The sequence below is a fragment of the Tasmannia lanceolata genome, unplaced genomic scaffold, assembly GCF_043159265.1.
Source record: "Tasmannia lanceolata isolate RefF3 unplaced genomic scaffold, GAP_Taslan_0.1 ptg000012l, whole genome shotgun sequence".
Lineage (NCBI taxonomy): Eukaryota > Viridiplantae > Streptophyta > Magnoliopsida > Canellales > Winteraceae > Tasmannia > Tasmannia lanceolata.
In genome coordinates, this window is record NW_027518689.1 from 1,120,110 (window position 1) to 1,138,119 (window position 18,010).

General features: G+C 38.9%; 1 protein-coding gene across 2 annotated transcripts in view; it reads left to right on the forward strand.

Annotated features, from left to right (window-relative positions):
* Nucleotides 1–17,102, forward strand: part of LOC143887519 (Polynucleotidyl transferase, ribonuclease H fold protein with HRDC domain-containing protein) — a 45,905-nt gene extending 28,803 nt beyond the window's left edge. The window contains exons 10-14 of one of the 2 annotated variants that reach the window (XM_077391603.1): nt 13,671–13,758; nt 13,870–14,039; nt 14,828–15,157; nt 15,256–15,375; nt 16,281–17,102. In XM_077391603.1, coding sequence (XP_077247718.1) covers nt 13,671–13,758; nt 13,870–14,039; nt 14,828–15,157; nt 15,256–15,375; nt 16,281–16,925 — 1,353 coding nt within the window. In that variant the 3' untranslated portion in view covers nt 16,926–17,102. Of the gene's footprint in view, nt 1–13,670; nt 13,759–13,869; nt 14,040–14,827; nt 15,167–15,255; nt 15,376–16,280 lie in introns of both variants that reach the window. The other variant, XM_077391602.1, reaches the window with a different exon arrangement.
* Nucleotides 17,103–18,010: the final 908 nt, after the last annotated feature.

An 18,010-nucleotide genomic window follows, 5' to 3' on the forward strand; every position in this document is an offset into this window, starting at 1 on the left:
TCCGAATTCCATTCATTTAGGATCCCTTTGTTGTCATTGACATAAAAGAGATGTCATTCAATTGAAGATGCTATCATTGCCAAAAGAGATGTCATTTCTAGTCTATTTGTTTCTATCTATGGAAAGTTAGTAAATCACCATTTATAATAATTGAGAACTTGCAATAAAAAAGGGAGTTTTGTGGTGATTTTGAAAGCTTTTCTACTAGGTAATCTTTTATCCTTATGCATGAAGATAATCAATTAGGTCGTTATGGCCAGACTCTATTATGGATTTGTGATGCGTTTCAATCATGTTAGCCATTAGATTTAGGTTTTTTTCTATTGCATTATTCGACATTGTTATTTTCTTTTAGTAGCATTTTATTTAGCCTACATTTAGGGGATGTCCACATCAGCCTATGGCACACTTTATCTCCTCTTCCATGTCCCACTTATCCTTTTAAAACCTATCTTTCATAACCTTTAATCCTGGCCCACTTATTTCTTATTCTCTATTGCTTAAACCCCTAAAAACCCAATTAAAGTCCTTTGAATGCCGTTTCTTTTAACCTATTGGTCAAATATAGGATCCCGACACTTAAAAAACTCAATCCCTTACAAATACCGTGGACACTCACTTAAAAGGGCTATTTTTGGAGAACTTGAAGAAACTCCATTCCATCTCTCCCTGCCTTTGCTACACTTTCTCCCTTCCTTCTCCCCTCGCCTTCCACTTTCCATCTCACCATCCTCCTCCCTTCTTCCATTCATCCCTCTTACTCTCCCTCTCGGTTCTTCGTCTTGTTCTTTGTATTATTGTTTCCCCCTCCTTTTCTCCCCTTCCCTCTTCGCCATTTCCTATTGGGTTTATGATGCAGGAGCATCCCCTAGATTCACTACATCAGCCCATCTTTTCTCCTTAGTGTAGTTTTCTGTGTGTCTTTGTTCATTTGTATGTTCCTTTCTATGTAGTAGGGTAGTTTAGTCATTAGACTAGTTAATGAGTCCTTTAATGTCATTTTACTTCACTAGGGGTAGTTTGGTTATTTTGTTGATGCTCATGAACTTTTTAGTCATTTTTCTTTACTTAGGGGCAGTTAGGTCATTTTACTTGTAAGTGGTCGATTAAAGGGACTTTTTCCTTCCATTTGTAGCAACATTGTTTTGAATTGGAAATAAAAATCTCAGATCTAGATCTATAGATTGGGTTTTGGACCTTTTGGTGAGAAATGTTTAGCTTGACCTGAAATTTCTATTAGAATTCTCCTTTGTAGTGTTGTAGAATAGAGAATTGAAGGCTAGAATCTCAGCTTTTTCTCTATTCTTCTCATCCCTAACCTTGTAGTTTGCGAGGATTGTAGAAATCTTGCATCTCCTTGCAAGATTCATTGAGTTTCTTTGAATAATTCATCGAGAAGAACATCAAGTATAAGATCTGCCCTGAATTTTCAAATTTCTGGAAATTTTGAAGCTTCCCCGCGTTTTCTACGGCATCAATTTGGTATCAAAGCCTAGATCGCTGAAATTTCTAAATTTCAGCCGATCTTGGAAGTAATCTGCAGAGAACTGATGTAATTTGTGGAGAACATCAAGAAAAATCAGAGAAAGTGTGCAAGATCGGTCATATTACTCGTTCTTGCTGCAAAAGTTGAGAAAATTTTCAAGATCTGCTGCAGATAAGTAATCTCACCCTTTGTTGTCATTAAAAATTCAACTAGTTAGCTGAGGACTCCTCATCGACCTCAATTTTTTTTAAATAAAAAAAATTGCTTTGGATTGTATGTTCGTTTCTGATTTGAGTAGAGGACCGAGAATCCTGCTCCGATCTACACCACAAAGTTTTTAAAATTGAATTGAAGCATGGAATCTGCAATTTTCTACTCTGCATGTTATGAGGTTTTGAGTTCTAAAACCAGCAATTGCAAGCCCTAAGTGCTCGGTTTCACCAGATCCACAAGCAAAACGGCTTCTGCATATTGAATGGAAGCTGTTTTCTGTGTATTTTGGAACCGAAGTGACCTTCAGATATTTAGATCTGTCTGGTAGATGGTCTGTATGATGATCTGAAAGTAGCTTTCTGAAAATCTATTGATCCGATAAGAATCTCTATGTGTTTGATCGGCTCTTCTGCGGTGAATTGTTGCCCATGCATGTCTGATTATTGCCATTCAAGCTTGTATGAGATTCAATCCCTATTTTGGTTTCCACATTTGATGGCTTTTGGTTTCAGTTTCAAGAAAGGATCTCATTGCCTTGGTCGTGTGAGTTTTGAGAATTTGGTTACAATTGGTCAATTTGGTACAATTTGGGGAAATTGAGTTAAGAAACCACTTTACTGTGCATGTTTGAGAGGCCATTAAATAAGAGATTGTTTGCCTTCTTCTTCCCTATCTACTGTTCATGTTTAAACTCTTTGTTTGGCAAGACATCATAGCTGGAAAATCCTTCCCACATACCATTTGGTGAATTACTTCAAAGAGGACTTTGTTTGGATTGTGGTTGTCAAGTAGAAATGCAATTTGCATGTTGTTCATCATATTCCCTCAAGGAAAACCAATTGATACGTGCTCTATGACCAGCCTTGTGGTTTTGGAACACAAGAAGGGTTTTGGATCAGCTTTGGTTACATATGAGCAAGATTTCTGAAAGTGGGTTTTGGATGGGAATACCTCTTTCGGATTAATCTTTCCTGCTTGTTTTGATTGCCACTTGCTTGGGTATTGAAGCATAGTGACACTTTTCAATGTTTAGCAGACATCTGTCATAAACTGTGTGTAGTTGAAATTGAGGTATAGTGACACTCGGGCTGCAACTCCTTTAGTTTCTGTATCAATGGAACTCTTGTTGATTTGAGGGTCTTCATTTAAAATTAGCTTCCAAGATTGGAAATTCTAAGGGTGCTACATTTTCCTACAAATAATTCCTAAGGTAGCAGATTTATCTTGAGGGACTTGTGTTGATTGCATTACTTTCTTGCATAAAGGGCTCTTGGAATAGACATCTCATCAACTCATCAAGGTTTGAAGCGCCCGGATAGATCAGTTCTTAAGTTCAGCTCATTCGTGTGGAGCTTGCACTGTTGCTATTGCGACTAAGAGTCAACTACACATACAGAAACTTGTAGCATTGGGAATTAAGTGCAGCCATAGCAGAGTTCTGCTCATCCACATTGGAACAATTGTTCAATGCTTTGGAGTTGTGGAGGTTGAGCTCTTTCTGAATAGCTACAGACCAGGGAGCAAATTAAGACCTCAATTTATTTTAGGATTGAAGGATTGTATTGGAGCTTAAAACTGATTTTATATGCTGTCAAAGCTGAGTTCGGTTCAGCCATTGTGAGTTCATTCAGTGACTGTTCTAGGGGTTAGAGTTGACTCCTCTTGAATTCCAAGAATTCTGCCTATATTACAGATTCTCTACTTTCTAGCCTACACTAGTCCAGCCCGGAATTCACATTTGCTCTCTGTTTTACCTGTGAGCTACTTTAAAGGTGCAATGACCATAACAGGACTTCCAAAGGGTCGGAAAAGGATGGATTCACGAGGCTTAGATTACAACCAATTACTTGCACAATATATGGAAGGAGAAAGGAAGATTCAAGATGCATTATTAGGTGTATTCCAACAAATGAATCAGAAATTTGACGAGATGGTAGAGTTGCAAGAAGGGGAGCGACATAAGTACAAGCGGGATTGATATGAGCCTTGCTTTTATGAGTACCCTAGGCATATACATTCACTTCCACAGCCGGCTCGGATATTTTCTAGCCTTTCTACCTTTGTTACACCATTTATCAGTGGCTACAAGTGTGGTGATTTGGTCCATTGCACGTACGATTACCCTATGCAAAATCAGTCAAAGCTAGTGCTAGAAGATGATAGCCAATCACATACAAAGTGTGGCAAAGAGCCTAGTGCAGTGATCACTCTAGAGAAGTGTGAATTTGACAGCTCCATTGATGATGAGGCTGACCATGGTGAGGACATGGAGCTTATTGCAAAGCCTACAGAGATTGCAGAGAGTGTGGTGACAGATGATGTGTTGTTGGAGCATGGAAAGCTGGAGTACCTCATTGAGCATAGTGCTAGTATTGATATTCAGGTTGAGCAGGATGACGAGTCTTATATCGAGACAGCAGATTCCAGTCCGCAAGACATGTCCTTAATGAGGATTGTCTTGGATTGGTGTTGACTCCGGTTATCGCGCTAGTTGAAGAGGAGTACGTGACAATCTTTCCAGCTTCTATGCTATTCATGAGGATTGCATATTTGTGGTTCTTCTTTGATGATATCTGTATCATTGTATCACATGTATTTCATGCTACTTCCATGGGCATTATTGGCTTCTTTACAGACGGGCGGGCGCCTTCGACGGATTATTGCTCCTACTACTACAGTGGATCATTTACGTATTTGACCCAGGCGGACTTCTACATTGGCAAGGCTGATGGGGAACTCGAGGACGAGTTCTTTCAAGAAGGGGAGTATGATGCAAGAGCATCCCCTAGATTCACTACACAGCCCATCTTTTCTCCCTAGTGTAGTTTTCTGAGTGTCTTTGTTCATTTGTATGTTCCTTCCTATGTAGTAGGGTAGTTTAGTCATTAGACTAGTTTATGAGTCCTTTAATGTCATTTTACTTCACTAGGGGTAGTTTGGTTTTTTTGTTGATGCTCATGAACTTTGTAGTCATTTTTCTTTACTTAGGGGTAGTTAGGTCATTTTACTTTTAAGTGGTCTATAAAAGGGACTTTTTCCCAAGGTTGCCAGAGCGGGAATCGAAACGGGAATCGAAGGCTCCCAGGGAAGAATCCTGCTTCCTTGCTTTTTCCCTCCATTTGTAACAACCTTGTTTTGAATTGGAAATAAAAATCTTAGATCTACATCTATAGATTGGGTTTTGGTAAGAAATGTTTAGCTTGAGCTGAAATTTCTACTAGAATTCTCCTTTGTAGTCTTGTAGAATAGAGAATTGAAGGCTAGAATCTCAGCTTTTTCTCTATTCTTCTCATCCCTAACCTTGTAGTTTGCAAGGATTGTAGAAATCTTGCATCTCCTTGCAAGATTCATGGAGTTTCTTTGAAGAATTCATCAAGAAGAACATCAAGTATAAGATCTGCCCTGAATTTTCAAATTTCTGGAAATTTTGAAGCTTCCGCGTGTTTTCTCCGGCATCAGTTTATAAATTGTCTTTGCCTCCCATTTTCTCCCTTATCTTACCCCTCCTCCCCCTCCCTTGATCTTCATTCTCTATTTTCTTGATCTTGATCTTTTCTTCGTCTTGATCCTTTTTGGATCTCGATCCTCTCTTCTTTACTTAATCATGATCTTCTTTTCTTTTCTTGATCTTTATTGATCTTGACCCCTCTTTCCTTCATCTCTCCTTGTCTTGACTGAGATTAGCCCATTTTAATCTATGCTCTAGCCATCTCTCTTCTCCCTCTTGGAGACCAGATGCAACAGAACGATGCCTGATGCTTGGTACGACATCACAAGTACAGATTCATCATATTTCTTTCATTAGCCAACCCACACCATCCCCCTTTAGCCCTTCTACCAACTTATCACTTTATTTTCCCCAATATGTCAACATTCATTATACTTAACCCTTACTTCACACACTTCCATTAGCCCACAATCCATCCTAGCTTCGTTTGGCCATATTTAGATTAGTTTCTTTTATACATCTGATTAGAGATCTGATTTTCTTGATTAGCAACCCGATTTCCCCGATCCATAACTTATTGTATTAAATCACTTGAATAATTTGATTTCTATTGGCAATATAATTGTAAGGCTTTGAATCTTTGTGTAAACCTAGCTGTTATTTGATTGTTGTTTGCTGTTAATTTTGTTATAAGAATGCATGGTGCTGTTTTATTGAAGTTAGAACCTATTTATGCTTCTAAAATTTCTAGCAAATTACTCCTGAACCCTAGGTTTGTACGAAATTGGTATCAGAGCCCAGAGCTCTGATTCCTTTATCAGTTCCATAACCATACACCATCCAGGAGTTCGATGTATTCCCTGTGTTATGTTAAGCCACTATAGGGGAGTGAGAAAATGACGTGGAGGGAAAGTTGGCTGGCGTGGAGGGAAAGTCGGGCATGGTTTCTGCTTTCAAAATCCACCTATGAGGAGAGGGTTTTGGGCATGGGAAGAGGAAAACTTTTGGGCTTGGATTCTTTTCTTTTTCTCGACAACAAAGCGACTGTATTTTGTTCATTTTTCATTTTCAGCTACTTTTTGGGCTTGGATTCTTTTCCTTTTCATGACTATAAAACAACCGTTTTTTTATTCATTATCCATTTTCAAAGATTTTATATGGTGCCTGTTCGTGAAGTCTAGTGTGGACGGTACCTTCGATCCAATAGCAGTCCACTTTTTAAGAGTCTGTTGTTGGATCAAATATCAAGGGCGGGATAGTTATCAACCCTGACTGGACTTGTAACTCGATTTCTTGATTTTATGACTCGTGACTCTACTCAACTCTTGACTCGTAAGAGTTTTTGACAAGAACATAAATTTAATTGAAAAATATATAATTATTTATCAAAAGATGAAGCACGTAAAAATATAACCCAATAGCACATAAATAAAGCACTTAGCCAAAAATATAAATAACTATATGCTTGTAACTTGCATGCACAAAAATAATTAAGTTCTGGTTGGAACTTAATAATGGGGGAATCCCTTCCTTGCTTTAGATTTGTATCCGCTCATGATTTATGGTATAGTTGGAAGGAGATTTATGGTGGTTCAGGCCAAGAATGCAATATTGTGCAAGACTGGGAGCCTCCCCCACATGCTTTTTTGAAGTTAAACTTTGACGGGCCTAGCATGGGGAACCCTGGTCTTGCCGGAATTTGGGGAGCTTGAGGGATGAATTTGGAGCTATGAAATGGGCTCTTGCGGGTCCCATTAGAGGCACAGACGAAGTGCGTACTATCCATCAAGGAATGAGGTATCTTGAGAATGGAGATTTGAATAAGGTAGTGGTAAAAGGAGACTCACTCAATGTGATAAAAGGTGGCTTAGTTGGTCTCATTCCTTCCCTTAGAGATTTTCCTCTTTCTTCGATGAGATCCAAGACAGGGTGGGGATGCATCGATTTCTTTCCATCATGTTGGGCGGTCTGCTAATGGTGTCGCGAACACTTTAGCTAGAGACGATGTCTGTAGGGAGAGAGTTGAGCAATTTGACTTCGTTCCTCCTTGACGACCCTTGCAGTGGAGCTTGTTCTTGTCTTTGTTTTTGTTTTTCTGTCTGTTTATTTGTATAGACCTCCTTAGTCTTTTTTCTCATTTAATGCAATTGCATACTATTAAAAAAATAATTAATTTATGAGTTCCAACTTCTAAGTTTTCTACCATCAAAATAAGAAAGCCTAGGCCCAACGACTCGACTTGACTTGGAAGAGTCTTATTTTTTCAACTCAACTCGCAACGACTCATAAGAGTCACTAGATGACTCGTAAGAGTTTTCAACAGATGCGACTCGCCTCGAAAGCCCAACAACTCGACTCAACTCGAGAGTTGACTCGTACGACTAGTAAGAGTTTGACAACTATGAAGGGCGGTACTTTTATCGTACCGCCCACACTGGACTTCACGGTTGGGAACCATATAATGTCTCCCATTTTCTTTTCTTTTCCTTTCCTTTTTTGCTCACCATTTTCCTTTCCCACTGGCTGAAAACAATTGAACACACCCTTAGAGTCTAGTTTAGTCATTTTTTGTCAGTTAAGGCATCTTGAAGTAGGAATAGAGTCTCCAGTGCTGTCTTTAGGTCATAGGATCTGTTCTAGTTAGGTGTCAATTTCCATAGTTTAGGGTCATTTTAGCGACTTAGTCTCTATTTAGTAGTCACAATTGTTTCTATAGTATGTAGGGTTGTCCTGCAAGTGACATCACCGTTTCAGCCATGGTTAACAGGGTCAATGCTCCACATCAAGTGTAGAATCAAGTCTCTAGTGCTGTATTTAGGTCATAAGATCTGTTCCAGAACAGTTAGGTATCAATTTCCATAGTTTAGGGTCATTTTAGTCTCTATTTAGTAGTCACAATTGTTTCCAGAGTCTGTAGGGTTGTCCTGCTCGTGACATCACCGTTTCAACCATGGTTAGCAGGGTCAATGCTCCACATCAAGGGTAGTAGGACTGAGCCTAGCCCCAAGGGGCATGGCACTGGACATGCTTGCCTCATTAGATCATCATTCTGATATGTTGGCCGATATTAGAGCCGCACTGACCCGAATAAATGAGCATATACGGCTAGGATCTCTCGGGCTCGACGTGACCCCTAGGGCTACCATCTCGGCCTATCCGCCCAGGCGGTAGTTAAGGTTTAGGTCCTTATAACTTCTCTGAAGTCCAATCATATCCATATGATGATCATGAGCCTTTTGAGGAGCCAAGACGGTTCTATGATGGGCCCCGACTCAGATGAGAGTGCTCAGCCTGAGTATCAGAATTACAAATTCTCTACGGCCTAGGCTAGGAAGCACGGGTACTCTCCCGGGGCTCCCGCACCCTCACCCGATACGTATGGGGTGCGGGTACGTCCGGGGTACGTACCCCATTTAAAAAAAAAAAAAAAAACTAGTTTTGGTGGTTGGGTGCGTGTCGGGTGTGCACCACGCGTACCCGACAGGTATTTACATGTAAACCATTTAAGTAAATGGTACTTAAGATTTACATGTAAATAACGGAATACCCCCCTTTTGGATTTATTAAAAATAGTTTCAACACCCAAATCTAAAAGGAAAAAAAGTCACTTCTCCAATTCTAGTACAAAATTCAAAGAAAAAGGGTCGGGTCAAAATTTTAACATTCTTAACTTCCAAACGGTGGGGTATTTTTCAAATTTTAAAAATTCATAAAATCTATTTTGCCCAAACATTATTAAATCCCAAAAGTCCGGTAAAAAAAATCTCATAATTTGGTCTCTAAAAATTATTCATCTTGTCAGGCACTGGTCAACACACTGGTCAACACACTGGTGACAAACTTTTTTTTCTAATGAATGATGTATTGATACCTCATGTTATGAAATATGGAACTTAATCACTTATGAAATGAAGAGTAATATTAGAATTTTCCATTTTGGTGATGTTATTGTTATTTGATTGCTCTACAATTTTATTTTATTTTAATTTTTATAAATATATAATAAAATATTAAAATATATTATTATATTCGGCGTACCCGAACGTACCCGCACCCGGTTTTTTTGGCAAATCACGTACCCACGTACCCGTGCTTCATAGCTCTACGCCTCATGGGTGAGCACATTAGTTCTAGGAGAGTTTTGGGGGGTTTCAGTTGAGGACATCTTGAGAAAGTGGAAGGAACTCATTATGTTTCCATTTATGGAGAATGTGTGAAATGGATCTGACTTCCCCCTCTTATTATCAAGTAGCTCGTTGGATAATTTGAGTCTCACTGAATGGTGGGGGCTTTAGGAATGACAAAAGGGATATTTTGAAAGTGTTTCAAGTCTTATTAGCATAAAAGATTCAAACTTGGGGTTATGCTCTCCTTAATGGCCTTTATATTTTTTTATAAGGAGTTGTGGGAGCTTGTGAATTGAAAGGGATTCTTCTAATGTGATTCCATGGGTTCAGCGTCATAGTTTGGGGGATGCTAATGGGATGAGATAGTGGACTCTGTTGCTAGTGTTTAAAAGAGTAGGTGAGTTGTTATACGATCTCAGCCCCTATTGTATCCATGTTCTCTTTTCCTAGTAAAGTTCTCTTTGGTTTTTTTGAATGGCAAGTAAAGTTCTCTTAGTTATCCCCTAGAAAATAAGTATTGATAAAATATTGAATCCTTCCTTAATTCTTTTGAAAGAATTGTTATCCCGGGGTTGGGCCTATTGCTCAATGGTTGAGGCTTTGTATCTCAAACTTGAGGTCGCAGGTTCGATCCCAGCTTACCTACCAAAAAAAAAAAAAAAGAATTTTTATCCCTAAAATTGTGTCTACGTTGTAATTGGTTGGGGTCATATTCCAGTCTGGTCATCTTTTGGCAAAAGCACGGCCTCATTCCGGACCATTAACGCATTGCTCTTCTAAATAACCAAAGCCCTCCATCTTTCTTATGGTGCATCCATATACTAGCCACTGTCGTATACATGAAATACTTGATTTACTCATTTTTTCAAATGCTTATGGTGCATAGAAGAGTTGTTTGGGTAAGGCTTTGCCTATTTTATAACGCTTTGGGTTTTCTGATTTTTATGAACCTGTGGAAGGAGTTTCTTTCAGCAAAGAAATTGGGGTCTGTTTGATTTGTTCCATTCCCATCTCATTGCGTTCTGAGTCCTGAATAGTTTTCCAAAGATAACGCAATCCCACTACCAAATGTCATGCCAAAACCTGATACAGTCCCCTGAGGTAACCATAAATTGAACCCCTTCTAGGAATTTGTGCTTAACTCGCAAAATATCCTGCCTCACTGTCAGCCCTGATGACTAAATATGTCCTCTGATACCCAATGACCTATAGAAAACCCATACTTACTGTCGATTACTTTGACCCACAGGTTTGAGACCTCTTCACTAAATCTCCACAACCATTTTCCTAAAAGAGCTTGGTTGACCTTCGTGATCTTTCTTATACCAAGACCCCCGTGCTTTGATTGGTTTACAAATTTCCTCCCACCTTACAATGGGATTCCTTTCTTTCAGCCACTCCCCACGCCCCAACCCCTGCACCCCAAAGGAACCTTCTTTGGATTTGCTCCAATCTTTTTATAATATGCTCATCAGGCATGTAAAAACGGAGAAGTGATATATAGGAACATTAGCCAGCGTCACCTTGATAAGATTCACCCTACCACCCCTTGATACAAGATTATGTTTCCATTTATCTAGTCTTCTTTCAACTTTTTCTACAATAGGTTCCCAGTTCAACTTTTTTGGTCTACCAACTCCCATGGGCAAACCATGGTACATAGAGGGGAGGGAATCCACCTTGCATCCCAAGAGACCTGGTAAACCCATGTTAGTTTCTAGGTCGATATTCAAGCCAAATACGCTGGACTTGTGCAAGTTCGATCGTTGGCCTGTAATCAATTCATAGCATCTTAGGATGGATTGTAAGGTCATGATCTTAATCGGCTCAGAGGAGCAAAATAGAAGTGTATCGTTTGTGAACTGCAAGTGGGAAACCTCTACTCCAACCCGCCAAATTCTGAATCCTTCAATTAATCCACAATCCTTGCCTCTGTCTAACAGTCTGCTCAAAGTTTCAGCCACTATGAAAAAAAGAAAGGGTGAAAGAGGATCACCTTGTCGTAATCAGCTGTATGATTTAAAGAACCCTTTGGGGGGGAGCCATTGATAAGGACAGAGAATCAGGCTGGTGCAACACACCTCTTTATCCATAACTTCCACCTGCTCCCAAAACCCATCCTATTCTATGAGTAGTCTAGATAGTCCCACTCTACTTGATCATAAGCTTTATCCATGTTCAATTTGCAGACAATCCCCCCAACACTCATTTTTGAGACATAGTCCACCGCTTCATTAGCAATCAATGAGCAATAGCTGTTTTGTCCTTCATGAATGAAGGCACACTGACCTGGAGAAAGAGGCTCTTGCTAGAGATTGCTTCGTTAGAAGAGACAATAAGATGGTTTGGGTGCCTTCTTTTAGAAGAAATTTCTTTCATTGGGAGCTTGACTCGGTGGGTAGGCTTTTGGAAGTGCTTGGAAGGATGCTATATTCAGTTGTCATGCTCGGATAAAAGGGTTTGGATTTGGAACTCCGCGGGTGTCTTCTCTGTTAAATCCTTCTACCTTCGTCTTGTACCTCATCCTTGGCATGCCAGAGTTGCCAAAGTTTAGGCGATCCAAGCTCCTCCTAGGGTTTGTGTATTTGGTTGGGCTGCCTACCCTCGAAGAATTTAGACTTAGATTTCCTACGAGAGCGGATGATGTTTATCATCGATCATTGTGCCCCTTGTGTTGAGGTGGGGGAGTCATTGGATCATATATTTATCCATTGTAATCTGGCCAAATAGGTTTGGAGTTGTATTCGGGCAGGTATGAGATAGCTTGGGTATTCCCGGCTTCTCTTATGGACTTATTGGAAAATTGGTCATTTGTTCCATGGAAAAAGAAGGGGAAGATTTTGTGGAACTTATCCTTCCTCACCTTGATCTGGGTGTTGCGAAAGAGAGAAACAATCGGGTGTTTAAAGGACATTCCAAGAGGTATTTCTTCCTCGCGAACAATGTTATTGCCTTCACCATCGCTTGGGCAAACTCTATTCCATGCTTCAGATTTGTGTCTGCCCATGAGCTGTGGTATGGATGGAAGGATTTTTGTATCAGCTCAGAATCGATCCCCAAGATAATTTAAGTTTGGAATCCTCCTGATCCATGTTTCTTAAAATTGAATATTGATGGCTCCAATATGGGAAATCCGGGGCCTTGGGTATCGGAGGCATGCTTAGATATTAGAATGGATTAGTAAAATGGGCTTTCTCGGGACCATCAGTGATAGTGGACTCTAGTGAAGCTGAAATGTGTGCTGCCTTTCAAGGAACTAAATTCCTTGAAAATGAGAGGTTGGATAGAGGCATAGTGGAAGGGGACTCTCTCAATGTTATTAGATCGCTTTCTGGTGCTCACCCTTACCCATGGAGGTCTGCTAAATTCGTTGAGGAAATTCTAGATCAGATGGGTGAATCTGCCCCTTCTTTCTGTCATGTGAGATCGACTAGCCGATTGAGATTAGCTAAGGAAGTGGTCTGAAAAGAGGAGTTGGTTCTTTATGATTTTCTTTCTCCATGATTTTGGTTTTCTCCCCAATTTCTGGGGCTTCTTTCTTTTGTTTTTCATTTTGTATCTTATTCGTGGCTTGTATTGACCATCTTGGTCCGTCCCCTTTTTTATTTAATGAATTCTTTACCATTTAAAAAAAAATGCAATCCCGCCATAACTTCTACTTATGCATTGTGATATATTTTGAAACTTAAAATGGGTGCCGCCTTGTACTCTTTGGGTTAAGAGGGTGACCAGTTGACATGTTTTTGCAAGCTTAAATCCAACATACTGAACGATGAGACCTATTTTTTTAATGGCAATGAATGATGAGACCCTATGACACTTCAAAAGCCTTTTATTTTCACCCCTTCGTAATCTACTTCCATAAAGCTTAGACATATTTATTAGCTTGTAAATATGTAAGGACCCTCCTAAAGAACTTTTATGATTCGAAATGAGAGGTATTGGCTAGTCTTATATACTCAATATCGGGCTCATCCTCGAGCCATTGTCTATTTGTTCTAATGTAGTATTTAATAACCTGCCTTCTAACAGGTTGAGGTCTTAAGATTAAATTGTATGGACTCCTCTTTTCTTGTAATTCATGTATTGCTCCTAGTTTGGCTACGGGTTTACATGCTCAACCTTTTGAGAAAATAATGTGTAGATTTACATGGGGGCATATCCTTTTTTTTTTTTGAATGGAACATGGAGACTTATCTCTGTTTGTTTTTTCCATTTTTTTCGAAGGTTTTAATTCCTAGAAAATATTAAAGAGGAAAATTTTGGCTTCTAGTTGATTAGGCACCAGATATGTTGGTTCTTGGAGATAACAACTAAATTTTGCAGCTTTGCTTGGATATTTTCATATGTTATCTTTTAATGCCATTACATGATTCATTTCTTCATTTAACTACAGGGACTTTTTGGGTGGAGAGATTTTGTTGCCCGTGCGGAGGATGAAAGTACTGGTTACATATTGCCAAACAAAGCTGTGCTTGAGATCGGTACTGGGAAAGCTGAGCATTATTTTCTATCAATTATTCTTAGATTTATCTTTAGTGTTAACCTTCCAAAACAAACTAACTTTGTCCTTCTATACTCCTTAAATTAAAAAGCCAGGCACATGCCAGCCACGTCTAATAAGTTACGCCGATTGGTGAAGGCGAAGCACCCATTTGTTGAGCGCAACCTTGGTTCTGTAATTGGCATTATTAGCAGTTCAATTGAAAATGCTGCTGCTTTTGAAAGTGCTTTGGAACTACTCAAGAAGGGACGGGAAGATAGTGTAAGATATACATACCCATTACATTAATATCTTCTTATAAGAACACTGTAAATTTCGTCAATCCAGTTAATATTACAATCAAATACAAGAAATATAAATAAAATCATCTGAAAACAACAATGAATAAAAAACACCACACAAAAATTACAAAGTAATTTTAGCATGCCCAAGACCAATAAAATATCCTTGCAATATCAATCAACAATAATTTAACTGATACATCAACTCCTTTTTTTTATAGGTAAGTTGGAGTTAGGCAGGATCCCTACCGGCGATAGATCAACTCCCCCAACAATAAATCAACAACAATTTTTTTTTAAAAATCCTAAGTAATATAAACAGTAAAAACTAAATGAATAAATAATAAAATTAGTCCGAAAAATAGGGAAATGATATCAGCACAATCATGTTTTAATAGTTGCATGGTCCCAGATTGTCTTTTCTTTTTTAATTGGCCTGTGAACCTTTTTTTTTGGTAATAACCTTTTTACAGCTCTTTAAATACTAAAAGGCAAAATGCTTTAGGGGAAATATCATAACATGGTGGTAGTGCTGATATCATTTCCCAGAAAATATAATCCAATATAGCAATACCTCCCTTTTAAGCAAAACACTCACTAAAACAACATATAAAGACGTAAAAATGAACAACCAAGTATAACACTAAAGAACACAGCCATCCCCACTAAGACATTACCAATGAAACACACCACCGAGGTCATTACACTTTCATGAATTCCTGCCTTTGGTATTTCTCTTCTGATAAGAATCATCCCATTTATTTATAGGAACCGGAGCAAAATATGGAAGCAATGCCTGAAAACTCCAAAGATGTACCTGTTCTTGAAGATCCCATTAGTATAGAGACTGTGTCTTCTCAAGCAAAAGGTCTTAATGATGTTTTTTACTCAAGCATTGTCCAGACGGCTGAATACATGAAAACTTCTGGGAATGTGGAAGAAAAATCTTTGGAACAAGTCAGTGCATCCATTTCACCCTTTGAAACTGTGAAATCACCAATTACTCCAAAAGTAACAGGTTGTTTCACAGAAGCAAGGCACTCTTTTCGTCCTGGGCAGATGAGCAATGCAAACACTGAAGCTGAGACCTTACATCCAGTAAAATCTGTACGTAAAAATTCTGCTGTTCTAAAGATTATTTTGTTTTCTTATGTGGGGATGTTGAGATGCATTATCCAAGAATCTTTTCCTTGCAGGTTTCTGTAGCATCTGTCCAAATGCTGAAGAAACCAAGTCGTGCTTTTGGGGCATTGCTAGGAAACTCAACCTCCAAGAGAAAGCTCAACGCCGACCCTGGAGGGAGTTCTTTGGAGCAGGTACTATTAAAAAATTGAGTCTTTTATTTCACTCACCCCAAGTGCTTCTTGTTAACCATTAAGAAAGTGCTTTTCTTGTCAGTAGGAATTCATGGTACTCAAGTACGTTCGTTTAGCTCATAGGCATAGCCTGGTCAGAAAGTTCTTCCTCGGGAATAAATCAGAGGGAAATGTTCGAGAAATCAGAAAATGTTTGAGAAGAGTTTGGAAAAGATTTGGAAAAAACACTTGTATTTTTCCCTTCTATTTATTACACATATTTCTACTATATATACATACTTATTTTTCTAAATAAGACGTCAGAAAGCATGGAAGAATGGTGAAGTGCTTGTCTTTGCTATTAGGATGCTTGTTCTGTTTTCATCTCGATTTTCTTGTGAGGTTTTAGAAATTGATGAATCATTCTTCAAATTTGCATTTAATTTGGAAAATCCACATTTAGTTCGAAAAATGTGATTTTTCATCATTCTGGATGTTGATTTTCAAGAATGTTTCAATTACTTCGAAAGTTTTACTGGGGTTTCAGCTATTAAGACTTTTTTGTATTTATCAGTGTATATTTTATGCGGGAATTGCTAGCGTCCATCGCAAAAGGCATTTCGCGGCTGGTCTGTTTCATGTCAGACCACCCACCTCGTGAATGGAGACAACATTTTATGCATTTTTTTTGTACTTTGTTTATCTAAAGATGTTTTAATATATACTTTTTTAAACTAAAGCTCATGCCACTAAAGTTCATGTGCTGAAATTATCTTTCTATATTATCATATGACTATCAGCATGTTGTTGGGCTTTGGATTACATGGCTGCCGGATTCTGACATTGCAATTTCTTGTTATGTTTTCCTCTGAAAGCAAAGCGAAATGAGCTGAACATCTTGCATATTTAAATTATGTCCTTTTCAGAACAAAGCTGAGATCAAGGTAGAGCAGATAAAATCATCAGTAGCCCTACCCTTCCACTCGTTTTTGGGCCCAAGTGAACCCTCGAAACCAATTGCAGATGAGGGCATCAAATTCCCTGATCTTCAAGAAACCATTCATAAATGCAATGACGAGCCTGATGTGGTTTCCAAATTAGAAGAAATTATTCCACTTGAAATGGATTCGAATGTGGTTGCCAAATTAGAAGAAATCATACCACTGGAAAAGGACTCAAACGACCTAGAATCAGATGATGGTGCAAGGCTCGGGGAATCGGATATGTTTGAGGAGCCCATGTCGCTTACCGATTTATCTTCCAGTTTCAAGGAGTGTGTTCGGTCAATAAACGAGACAAGGAACTTGAAACAGATGGGAAAAAGATCTGAAGAATCTGATAATTGTACTCAGGTAGAAATATTTGATTATGCTGCAGCGAGGGAAGAGATGAGATTTGGGGAAGAACGGGAAGGCTTGCGAGGGGGTGATCATAAAAAACCATCAGATTCGAGAGAGAAACGAAAGGGTTCGGTTTCTGCTCGGATCCCTTCAGCAGGGAACGAGTTCCAACAGCCGAGAAGGCGACAAGCTTTTCCGGCCTCAGGGAACCGAAGTGCAACATTCCGATAGCTGGCGTATAAGCATTTGCTTAGTTGTCATTTTCGTAATTTCCCCTTCTCGGGTGTTTCTCTTATGAAAACTGATTAAGAAATCTTAATGATAAGCATGTAGCGGGATGATTTTAATCCAAGTTTTATCTGTTTTGTGAGTTTATAATTCAGTAATCTATGATCTCATTGTACCAAATCCATCCCTGTTCATTGCTTATCATCACTACATTGCATATTCAAGATCATTTGGATTGCAGGATTTTCTGGAAAAAGAAAAACTTTTTCCTTTTTTTTTTTTTTGGCTTTACATTGGTTACACATGAAAAAAATTTACTTGAACCATAGCATACCAAGTTTTATCTGGAGTGACATTTACGGTTTGCTGTTCAATGTCCAGGAAGCCATCACTAGAGAGTGCTAATATCAAAACAAGTGAGTGATTTCACCCCTTTTCATGTCCCTGCTTGATTTGGTATTGGCACCTCCTCACTTGATTAAACACTTCTTATTAGCTATTGATAGCTCTTGGGAATCAGTCTAGGTGGAGTGTTTGAAAAGTAAGGATCTAGGGATTTCTTTTCTTAAAAATGAAAAATCTCATGTCAGGTTTACTACTTAATGTGGATTTTAAAACTTTGGGATACAATTTTCTATACAAAAATGAGGGTAGTAGAGAATCCACTTATACCTGTTTTTTTTTCCAAGAAAATAAATTTTTTATTTATTGGGGCTATCCTGTGTCATTGTTCTACATGGAAACCTATTTCCATCACGGGTGCAGCTCGGATCGGGTTGGATCGGGTTGAGGCCAATCCTAACCCAACCCGAGATAGCATTCCCTCTACCCTAACCCAACGCAACCCGAGCCTTGGGTTGAAGATGGTCAATCCTAACCCAACCCATCTTCTCGAAATTGAGTCGGGTTGGTTCGGGTTCACCTTGGGCAAAATAGAAAAATACAATAACCAAAAGAAAAATATGATAAAATTAGAGGACTTAGGTCGGGTTGGGGTGCCAAGAAGGCCTCAACCCTAACCAAACCCGAAATTAAATTGGGTTGGCTTTTCCCAACCCTAACCTAACCCAACCCAACCCAAGGAAATG